The sequence below is a fragment of the Colletotrichum chrysophilum genome, assembly GCF_026319265.1.
Source record: "Colletotrichum chrysophilum strain AFK26 chromosome Unknown scaffold_67, whole genome shotgun sequence".
In the NCBI taxonomy this organism is placed as follows: Eukaryota; Fungi; Ascomycota; class Sordariomycetes; order Glomerellales; family Glomerellaceae; genus Colletotrichum; species Colletotrichum chrysophilum.
Genome location: NW_026517354.1, coordinates 136,640 through 148,007, shown reverse-complemented (window position 1 = coordinate 148,007; position 11,368 = coordinate 136,640). Strand labels below are relative to the sequence as shown.

General features: G+C 56.5%; 2 protein-coding genes and 1 non-coding gene across 3 annotated transcripts; 1 reads left to right on the top strand and 2 right to left on the bottom strand.

The window, feature by feature from the left end:
* Positions 1-4,827: 4,827 nt before the first annotated feature.
* COL26b_007997 lies at positions 4,828-4,930 on the bottom strand. The gene has a single exon. It is a non-coding gene; the product is annotated as a tRNA-Ser (tRNA).
* Positions 4,931-7,120: 2,190 nt separating this feature from the next.
* On the top strand, positions 7,121-8,677 carry COL26b_007996 (uncharacterized protein; the record flags this gene model as incomplete). The annotated part of the gene is made up of 1 exon (XM_053180773.1): positions 7,121-8,677. One exon carries the CDS (start codon positions 7,121-7,123, stop codon positions 8,675-8,677), a length of 1,557 nt encoding a protein of 518 aa, XP_053035295.1.
* A 352-nt stretch (positions 8,678-9,029) lies between these two features.
* Positions 9,030-10,371, bottom strand: COL26b_007995 (uncharacterized protein; the record flags this gene model as incomplete). Its single annotated transcript, XM_053180772.1, has 2 exons — positions 9,030-9,839; positions 9,901-10,371. The coding sequence occupies 2 exons, from the start codon at positions 10,369-10,371 to the stop codon at positions 9,030-9,032; spliced, it is 1,281 nt and encodes a 426-aa protein (XP_053035294.1).
* Positions 10,372-11,368: the final 997 nt, after the last annotated feature.

The following is an 11,368-nucleotide window of genomic DNA, read 5'->3' as shown; positions in this document are numbered from 1 at the left end:
GACCGCCTTGGCCCTGGTCTAGGAAGCCCATTGTAAATGACATCGAAAAGCCCGCAGTGGTGCGAAGTGGGATCCGGTTTCCTCCCTGTCTTTTGCCTCTGTCTTCCTCCGCCGCCTCCTCATCCCATTGATTATAGTGCTGTTCGTTAGAGCATGGGATGAAGGTAAGCAAAGCAGGTACACTATTGAAAACGTGAGCCAACCAGATATCCCGTCTTTCAGACGAAACGGAGGCCAAACTACCGAGAGGGTAGTGATGTGCAGCCTCTGTGAGGAGAAAAGAGGCTCCCATCCCATTAGCCATTTCGGCATGTACTTTTCGCAGCATCCTAGCCCCAAATGCTTGTAGTGAGGGGCCGACCCATGCTGGGTGAGCAGGACGTCGTTTGGTTCAATCTGTTGAAGACTTGGACCGAGACCCATTGTCGGCATCCGAGACAAAAACACCAAGCAATTGTCGTCCTCGCGGCGGCAGCTTCGGGCAACCAACAGCGCGAGTTCCAGCGGCCTGGACGAAGGGCTCTCCAAAAGCTGGAGGACGGGAAGCCAGCCAAGAGAAACACAGCCTCGGGTCATTGGGGAAAATCAGTCCACGAGCTGATGTCATTCCCACCTCTTCCGTCCACAGCAGACTTCTCCAATTTTCGCTCAGGCGTCGCTCCTCGTTCGCCGCCTGCAACTAGCACATATCGGGGTGGTCGATGCAAATCGTTATTGAATATCCGCTATCGCCGAGTGCATGTAGATGTTGACGGTCTTCAGTGAGGACCGCAGAGTATCGCGAGTGGAGCTTAATTGCTGCTTGCTGTACCACATAATCCCAAGTGAGCGAGCGCGATGAAGTGTGCCTCCTCCACGTCAAGCCTTCCTCACCCACAGGCGCATGTTCTGGGCATTTTACCCGTGGAAGATTGCAATGCGTGACGGGGCAAAGATCTTTTTGAGCCCCAAGCTCAGGGCCCCCAAGATGAGGGAGGGGGTGTTGATAGCAGATTGCTGCGCGACCGGATGAGTGGGTGGATGCTGAGCAATGCTACCACAGCGGAATTGAGTCGATGCTGTCTGTGCCGCCAAGATGCTTTCAGTAAGGTGCCTTTTCCTCCTTTGACGCCTGGTCTCCCTCAATTCCGTTCCAAATCGTCCCTCTTTCACACTCGTGCTCCTCAGTGGACCCTGGATGGTAGTCGAGGTCGCATTCGATCCTGGGATTGATATTACTGTGTGTCACGGAAATATTCTTGCTGTCGAGTTCAAACGAGGCAAGGTACCTATCTCGACGGCGGTGCGCAAAACGGACAGGCCAGCTGTGGCCACGGCTCTTCCCCGTCTTGGCTGTGGTTCAGGGTCGGTCGCCTTTAGTCGGTAGTCGGCTTCTGACGACGGAATAAACTTGTAAACCTCTTTTGAAGCACCGTTTTGGAGGCATTGTAGAAAGATGAAGCGTTGAACTGAAGAGTTGTCCTGTTATGGTTGGCCCGCAATCGGTTTACATGCAGAGGCTCCTACTCCACATGAGTATATACGGTGGGAACGCATCACCACTGTCTCGATCCCGCATTACATCCCACGTTTCAACGTTTCCAGCCCGCTGGAAGAGATCCGCCGGATAGCTTGGGGTAGGTGTTGTCACGATACATCTGTCATCTGGTCATGCTGGCGGTAGCTGTTCGAAAGTAGGCTCGTGTCATTGCGCGGAAGCTGCGGGGAATCTGGGGTCGTCTAGCAGTATCCCAAACGCTCCGCGAGGCCAAGAACGTATGTTGTTTCGTCTCATTGGAAGGTGAATTCCATGTCGTTACGCGTGCTCCAATTCCATCCATGAGGTCAACTACTGTCAGTTGGGGCGAATGCCAGCCTTTCGATATTGTTCAAGAACTCGTCTCAAAGGCTTCCATCTATCCCATGTTTCCTCACACCCCGTAGAATTGACGCCATCGCTGAAAGGCCAAGGGCCACCAAAGCGTCATGATGACACTGCCAACCAAGCGTGACCGTGAAGATCAAGCCCGATATCGACCTCTTCAAAAGGAGCGAACCAAACACCACATGGCGGTCGAGTGCGGGGAAAGCTTCAGTGGCTGCAACACGCCTGGCTGCCGCGATCTATGCAAGTAACGGGGCAGCCGTCGCTGTCCGGCTTGTGGTCCGATGATGGCGCCAGGCCGGACGAACTTCAGAATGAGCTCCCAGCTCGCTCTAGAACCTGGCTTGGGGTGTTCCATGTCATGGATATCTAGCGCTGCGTGTGGGCTTGTCTGCCTTTCCCCGGATCTCGTGGTCACGGTCAAGTTTAATTCCCCAGACTGCACCAGCGTCACGGTGTTGGAAAGCCGGCGACGACGTAGCCTGTCTCCACGCTGGAGTCTCCGTTCCCTTTGGTCCGTAGCGTGTCAGTTCCTGCCTGGCCGATGCCGCCATTGTTCATCATTCACGTTGGTGATCACTGATCAATGGCTGCTGAGCTCACAGCTAGCTCCGGCCCACCAGACCTCAACAGCCACCTGAAAGTCAGCGGGCCAATTCTGCGATGAAAACTGCGCAGCAGAGGGTTCTGGCGCGACTTCACTGCCTAGAATCGATGCCAGCTTTGCGATTGCTTCAAATCAGGCCGCTGCCTCGGTTTTCTGGGAGTCTCCTGTTCTGACGAACGCCGCGCCAGGTTGATTGTATCACGCACCGCCGAGGTGGGATGCTGTTCCAGTTCGGGAGCGCTGACATCACGCCAGACCGCCCATCACTGCCCCTTTTCGCCGACACCGTGGGATGATCGGCCCACTGAGCGACATCACAGGTGGCCGCTCTGAACATCAGCGAATTATTGTTGCCGGCGCTACGACCGGCTGGCAAATCTGTCGGACTGGCTATTTGATCTTGGGCTGCCGGGCAATTGTCGCTAGTGACTTTAGCAAGAGACGGGCTGCACGTCTTAGCAGATGCCTTACTGAGTGACGGCGGAAAGGAAGGCGGCAAGATCGCTAGCCCGCGCGAGCGAACTGGACTGAACCCGTGTCTCAATTCCAAATGGCAGACAGATTGAGTTGGTAATGACAGCGGGGCAGGCCAGCATGATGCGTATGCAACTAAACGCTGAACATCACTTCGACCAACCATGTTCTGAAAGAGGAGCGTTTTGAATGATTGCCCGCCTTTGAACATGTCTTGACCCCGTGTCGCCATCGTTGGACAGACGGCGGTTTGAACTTGGTCGATGGTAGAAATCCGTGCCCTTCCTTCTTTGTCCGGCTCTTCTTTAATCGTCGAGCCGAACAAGCCGTGGTGACACGGGTTTTGACGGATAGATCATCGATGCCTAGTCCCTTGGCCCGCGATGCCAATGATTGAGGCTCGAGCGAAAGCAGAAGTCTCCAGAGAGAAAACGGCGCAGGTCAGCAGTCCGAGATGCCAAGGGCCTACCATGGCCGCTCATTCACCCCCTCCCGATCAGCCAAGGCCGCAATCGCAACGGACAAACCCTGAACTGGCCAGCAAAATTACGCGAAAGTCCCCTGAAAGCACACACTTTGGCGTCGTATTGCCAAGGGCTACAGGGCTCGGGACACGTTGTGCAGCGGGTCGCCCATTGCAGCCGCCCGTTTTGTGGCGTATTAGGGCGGCACCGCTGGCTGCAGGGCCCTGCACGACACCATTGAGAGGGAAGCCAAGCAACCAAGCAGCTTCCATTTCTCCGAACAGCCTCCCTCTTGGGTAAGAATCGTTCCACTTGAGCATATATCGTTGAGGGCGGATGCTCAACCTTTTGTTGCTGTTGAGGAGCCATTGCTGGCGTCGTTCCGGGCAGGGCTCCTTTCTGCGACAAATGAAAGGTTGTCGAGGCAGATGAACTCGCTGTTAGGGGACCATTAAGGCTCGATGCCATTGCCGTCTGATAATAGGACGAGAGCTTGTGAGACGCGATGCGCAGCCGTCGCCCGATTGTCTACTTGCTCCGGGATGCCTTGTCCGGGCATACGGTCCGTTTTCTGACCCCCTACCACTTCCTATCTGCCCAGTGAGCAGACGACTTCTGGAATCCTGGACTCTTTTCCAGCAGGCGTATTTATCCGTTGCTGGCTGCAGGTCTAGGGGCGGGAGTCGATGCCAAGAAGGGAGGCGCAAACGATCACCACCGGATAACTCGGCATCAGCCAGAGTTTGAACTATCCATGGGCGTCCTGCAGGCTGGCGGCGTTGCGACAGCACATGGTGGTTTGTAGACGGTTTGTATGGCAAAGTTTGGTTCCCTAGGGTGAGCTTGCAATGTTTCGTAGCGCTGATGCGCCCCTCACGGCTGGCCTGCTGACAGCGAATTTGCCAGTGTTATTTCCATTTGAATCCGACGCACGCGCTGTGAACCAGGCCTGGGCTGCCTGTCATACAGGGCCTATGGCCTCTGCGACAGGAAATGAAGATCGCCTGCTATGCCGCTGTAAGAACTTTTGGATTCTCGGTGTGCTTCATTTTAGTTGCATCTCTTGAACCCTTGAGCTGTACGGTTTCTGCTGGGCCATCTGTATAAGTTTTCAAATCCTTCCACAATGTCCAATGGGAGTGCAGGTATGCAGGCCTTGAGTGAGCGAGACTATTAGTTGCGTGGTTGCCTCGCCAGCTATTCTCCCGAATTGGACCTGCTCCCAATATTGGCCATTTGACTCCGAATCGTGTTCCTTCCGGACGAACCGAAGAGGACGGGCTGTTCCAGATGCAAGAACCCCAAAAGAGTATATTCGCCCGTCGCGGAATCAAAAATCTTTTGCTCGCGATCGTATAATGTTTTTCGTGAGCATCAAACGAGGGAACGAAATGCGTGACGGGGCCAAAAACGCCGTGCGTCAAGGACAGGATTCGAACCTGCGCGACCGAAGCCACTGCCTAAGCTGATATCAGAAGAACCGATAGCAGGGCAGCCCATTAACCACTCTGGCACCTTGACCGATGATATGTACCGAAAACTTTCGTCAGTCATTACAAGTACCGCGCTGTATCCTTCCAGGTGCACAAACTTCGTAAGACCACCTTTGCCCTTTTTCGCGATCCCGTATTCAACTCGCCTGACTTGGAGTCTCGGATTCAAACCGGTCACACATTCTGTGCTGTAGCGCCTACCAAGACGTGATGCCGGAACAGAAGGTTGGAGCGGCCAAGTGCTATGGAGGAAGCAACATCGCCTATGTCCGAAGGAATTGGTCGCCATGTCAAGGACGTGGCGTCGATAAGGTGTTCTGGAAGGATTCAGCCCCTTTGTTCGGCAACAGTGGCGTATGTATGTTTTCACGACAATCTTCATCTTGATCCTTCATAGCAGAGATGCGGATTTGACGCGTTGGCCCAAAGGCGATACTTGAGACCATCATGCCTTCTAGACGAGGGCACTCCAACTCCCACCATGGCTGCACCCAGTGCAAGACGGGGAGAGTAAAGGTAATTGTCCCGAAGATTTGATTGGGCATAGCTGACGGGCCTGTAGTGTGACGAAGGTCAGCCATCTTGTGGGCGTTGCCGCAAGAAAGGTCGGACATGCACGTACCGCCATTTGCTCGCCCCGTGTGATGCATTTGAGCGGCGACCAGCCGGCGATGCACGTCTCATAGTCCGAGCCGGGAGCTTGTCGTCGGCCGAGGGAGAGCGGCAGGACACCTCCAAGACCGAAATTGGCGGCATCCACCGGTCGCCTCCGAGGTTCGGGGCCACGGGATTACCCAGCTCAGATCCGACCGAGCAGCTATTACTCCACCACTACTTTGGCCATCTGGCGTTCTTGTCGTTTGGCTCGGTCGACAAGTGGGACATCGTGCCAGCATTTCGCCAAGCTGTGACCCGACACGTATTGACCGAGGCGTACGTTAATCAGGTTGTCTTAGCCTTCGCGGCGACCCATCTCGCATCCGTCTACTCCCTGGCGTTCGGAAATGGCTCGGCTCCGCACGTTTTGACAGCATTGAAGTATAAGGCCTCGACCCTGGAGCTCTTCCGGCCTGCACTTTCTTCGTCCCTGACGCCCTCGAGCTGCGAGTCCGGAATGGCGGCCGCAGGTCTGCTAGTGGCTTGCGAGTTTGCACTGCCGGTGATGGACACCGGCGTCCTCGGTGTGGAGGATCAAGTTGAAGCGCTGTCGAGGATCGCCAATCTCTTTCAGGGGGTGGTTGCTCTCTTTCGAATGGGATGCAGGGGCCTTCGCGTCGGAGAAGGCAGCCCAGCGCTGCAAATTCGGAAGACGGTATTCACGTCCCTCACCAACGAGCTACCGTGGTTCGACGCAGAGGAATCGGTCGAAAATGTCCTACTGGTTGTCCGCAGTCTGGATCATGCCGAGGTCATAAGGCGCGACATACTGTTGCAGGCCGGGGAGAAGTTGCAGGTCGCATTTCGAAGGGTAGCTGCTGCGCGAGGGTCGTACAATGTCGCGTGTATGTGGCTTGGCATGGTACCATCCACGTATGTCGAGCTTGTGACAGCGAAAGACCCTCTGGCGTTGGTGTTGATGGCTCATTGGGCTGTCTGCTTGAAAGGCATCGATATAGAGCGTACTTGGTGGCTTCGAGGTTGGCCTGAGATGATCATTAGTACAGTCGCAAGCAGCATCGGGGAAGCCTACCATAGCATGCTGGTATGGCCTCTGCAAGAGATTGAGAAGAATGAGGCACCTTGGAGACCTTGCCACGATGATGGGGCGGTGAAAGAGGACCTCGTAGATGTCGAGATGGAGGAATGGAGTCGGCAGGTTGTGATGGTTGACGGTTGACGATTGATGGTGTGGATGTAACCGGAGAAGATTGACGTTGAATTTGTGTAGTTTTGTTTCTCAAGAGGGGATGACTGTAGCCACCTTCCAATCATCGAGGCAAGAGCTCCTTCTCTCAAACAATTTCGGGTGTTCACCAGGCTCACCGGCACTCACCGAGCCCTTAGGTCCAGCATTCCACTTCACCGAGCCCCACCTGGGAATGGAATCGTGCCACCTCGACACGTCTCCCGCTCCCATCGGCCCATCGTACGACTCCCAGAATCGCCTGACCAGCTCCCGAAATATCCACTGTACCCGGGAGTTCATGGCCATGACACCTCACTATATATCTCACGCCAAACACAGTCGCCATCTCTAACCTGACGCTCTCCAGCGGAAATGTTCATCCGACCTATCCGGCGCTTCGTCCTTACCCTCATCTTCGGCATCATCGCAGCCATACTGGGCATGCTATACCACCGCCCACTGACGAACGCAATAAACATCTTCACACATCAAACATCGCGCTTTTCTTCCACATTCAGAATGGCATCTCACAAGCCCGTCATCGTCGTCGGCTCCGGCCTAGCCGGTCTGTCTGCCGCTCACGAGGCTCTCAAGGCCGGCACCTCCGTGCAGATGCTCGACCGCGCGCCCAAGCCAGGCGGCAACAGCATGAAAGCATCGTCCGGTATCAACGGCGCCGGGACGCGGTTCCAGAAGGCCCTCGGTTTGGGGAAGGATGACCTGTTCTATGATGACACGATCAAGTCTGGCGGCGTGCGTTTCAAAGAGGCCAAAGGAGTCGTTGATCGGCCGAGGCTTGTTGATTTATTGACAAAGAGCTCCGGGGGGGCAGTGGATTGGCTCGTTGACGACATCGGTGTCGACTTGAGTGTCGTTGCGCCTTTGGGAGGACACTCCATGCCAAGAACGCACCGCGGAGCGGGCAAGACCCCTCCTGGAGCGGCCATCGTGACGACTCTATTGAAGAAGCTTGGCGAGAACCCCAATTTCCGACTCAAGAACTCTGCAGAGGTCACGTCACTAAAGGTCGTAGACGGAGTCGTCAAGGGCGTCCAGTATACCCAGGACGGAGAGCAACATGACCTCGAAGGAGCCGTCGTCTTCGCCGTCGGAGGTTTCGCGGGTGACGCAAACGGTCTCTTGGCCAAGTACCGTCCAGACCTTGCGGGTCTCCCATCAACAAACGAGGCCCGGCCCGCTTCGCACGGCATCCTCGAAGCCGTCGGCGCAGAGTTCGTCGACATGGATAGCGTACAAATACACCCCACCGGCTTCGTCGACCCCAAGGACCCGGAGGCGCAGTACAAGTTCCTCGCAGCCGAGGTCCTCCGCGGTGAAGGTGGTATTCTTCTCTCAGACAAGGGCGAGAGATTCGTCAACGAGATGGAGACGAGAGAGCATGTCAGCAAGGCCATCATGGCGGTGCCACCAAAGGAGAACAGCGAGACGAGGCAGTGGGACGTGACTTTGCTTATGGACCCTGGTGCGATTGAGGTAGCCGAGGGACATCTGGGCTTCTACCTCTGGAAGGGTTTGATGGAGAAGAAGAAGGTCAAGGATCTTGGCCCGGAAGTTATCAAGGCTGTTGACGAGTACTCGGCCCTGGTAGCCTCCGGAACGGACACGGCGTTCGGCCGGCGGACGTTCGGTCGGTGGAGGCTGAAAGCCGGGGAGGGCAACCGCGAAAAAGAAGTTTGCGTCGGCCGGGTCACGCCGATTACCCACTTCACCATGGGCGGTGCCTCATTCAACATGAAGGCCCAGGTGCTGCGCGAGAACAACACTGCCATCGAAGGTCTTTGGGCAGCAGGTGAGATCACTGGTGGCATCCACGGCGACAACAGGCTTGGAGGATCATCACTGCTGGAGTGCGTGGTTTATGGAAGGATAGCAGGCCAACAGGCGGCCAATTCGGTATTGAGCTCGTGATTTAGGATACCTGTGTAGAAATCCATGTGTACATGCTTTTGATGACCAGAACGCGATCCTCCCATCTTAGCTCCTACGACGACATCATCAAGTTTCTAGGCAGACCTCATAGTTTCAATGAGCTTATCTCTTATGGTATGTTCACACTCATCTGTACGTTTCTCAAACACATATTGAAATCTAATGTACATAGAAATAGTTGAAAAATAATCACAGGCCGGACCCTTCCCGAGACCCCAAGCCGGCTACCGCCTCATCCAGCACCAGACGCTCCCGCCCTTGACCAGGAAATTACTCCAGCGCCACAAGTGAAAGGCTTCTTCTAAACTCCAGATACCTTACCACACTTCATCTACAGAAGGGTAGTCTTGGAGAGCGCGTGGCGGATGTTGAACTTCTTGTTCACCTGCCTCGCAATCACCCTGCTGCCGTTCACAGCCTTGGCTGTGCCGTTGCTGGCAAACCCGTTGTTCGCGAGCTTGTTCACAGTCGTGCGGGGGACCTGTCCAACAGCGCCGTCCAGCGCGGTCTCGGCAATGTAGCTGCACAGCTCGACGGGGCTCGTGGGCGCGGAGCCGAGGCCGAGGAAGTACGCGGCCAAGCCAGCAATGTGGGGGGAGGCCATGGAGGTACCGGAGATGGTCCTGGTGCGGCCGTTGGGCCAGGTGCTCAGGATGTCGGTGCCGGGCGCGAGGATGTCGACGGAGGCGCCAAAGTTGGAGTACTCGGCGAGGGTGTCGGTCTCGGTGGTCGCGCCGACGGTGCAGACGCTCTCCTCGGAGCCGGGGGATGAGGTGCTCGCGTCGGCGGCCTCGTTGCCGGCGGCGGCGGCGAGGAAGTGGCCGGCCTTGACGATGGCGGCGGCGGCCTGGTTGACGGCGTTGGAGGACTGGCCGCCGAGGGACATGTTTACGACGACGCCCTTCTCGCAGCCCTGCTGGCCCGCAGCGTCGGCGGCAACGAAGTCCATGCCGGCGATGACGGCGGAGTTGGTGCCCTCGCCGTTCTGGTCGAGGACCTTGACGGCGAAGAGCTTGGTCTTCTTGGCGACGCCGTAGGTGCGGGAGCCGATGGTGCCGGCGACGTGGGTGCCGTGACCCTGGCCGTCGGAGTCGTCGTTGTCGGCGTAGTTTGCGAGGAAGGTGGCGCGGCCCTCAAACTCCTGGTATTATTGGTTAGCCCGAGATTCATCGACATGGCATATGTTCGAGCTGGGTACGTACGGGGTGCTCGACATCGATGCCGGTGTCAATAATGTAAGCGCAAGTACCCTCACCAGCGCTGTCGTCGTAGCTGTACGTCGTTCCTCCAGGCGAAGAGCTCGAGAGTCTGGCAATTCCCCACGGAGCGTTGGGCTGGGTGGCGCTGATCGACATGATGGCATCCTGCTCGATGAAGTCGATGCTGGGGTCGTTCTGCAGAGTCTCAATCTCAGAGGCGTTCAGGGTCGACGCGAATCCGCGGAGGTTGTTGGCGAAGTTGTACACATGGTCGGCCTCGGCGGCGAAGGCCGACATGGCGGTCGCCATTGCACCGGCCTCGGCCTCGGGCTTGAGGCGGACGATGTACTTGTCGGCAACGAGCTTGACGTTCATGCCTCGGGGCTTGATGAGGGGCGCGGGCTGGGCGCGGCGGGCGGACGGGGCCGCGAGGGCCGTCAGGGGGAGGAGGGCGAGGAGCGTTGGGAAGTGCATCTTGGCGCTTAGTCAAAACCCACACAGCACACACACGGAAAAAGCAAAAGAAGGACTTGGGATAAAGAGTGGAAGAGAGGGAAAGGAATGAGATTTCAGATCAAGATCGTAGAGAGCGGAAAGGTGTCTGTTGAAAAAGAATGTGAGATGTGCGCTGGTTGAATGTTTGGACTTTGTGGTCCGATGAGTGTCGAAGCCTGGGTGGTTCCATCAACGTCCTCAACATGCGGCAGACCGTCAGAGTCTTATACTCCTGCATGATCATGCATCTAGCCAAGCGAACATCAGAGCGTCCCGGAGCCAGTTCTTTTCTTAGTGTGTCGTGGATTCCCACGGTTCCCCTTCTGGTCCATCATCAAACCCGCTGTTTGTCCAAGTCTGGCAGGTGGGCAGATCAAGATTTCGCTGACGGCTCGCGGCTCCGCGTCTCCTGTTGGACGGAGATGGGGTCATGGATTAAACCGCGGGCCCCGCTGCTGGAGCCGATGTTTGAATTAAAGGAAACCAAGGCCAGAACTACCGGGGACCAACCACGGCCGCCGAGAGAGCCTCAAGTCGAGACAGCCACCCGTTCGACGGGCTGCCAGCTGCGGCTTGCTTGCGCTGCCGCTGGGCGGGATCCATGCACTGTTGCGTTGGCCCCGTTGAAAGTGATGTGTTGTGGTGGGTGAAAAGAGGGTTGGAGGGCTCCGCTTCCATGTCGATCACCGCGCCGGGGGCCTTCGGGCTGCCACCTCCTTGACACGGCAGTGCTTTTTTGCGGATCAGGGCACCACAATCAAATGTTGAGAGAAAGGAGAACGAACAATCGAGAGCGAATGGTGGCTGGAGGCAACAATGTTTGGCTCGCTCGTTGACAGCCAACAGAGCTGCTGCTGCTGCGCCTTTGCCCAGCAAAGCTCAGTCTCCAACCCCTTCATCGTGCAGGCAAACCGCCCAATGGGAAACATTCAACGACGGTATATCCATTCAGAATTAAGCATGAGCCAGCGGGTCG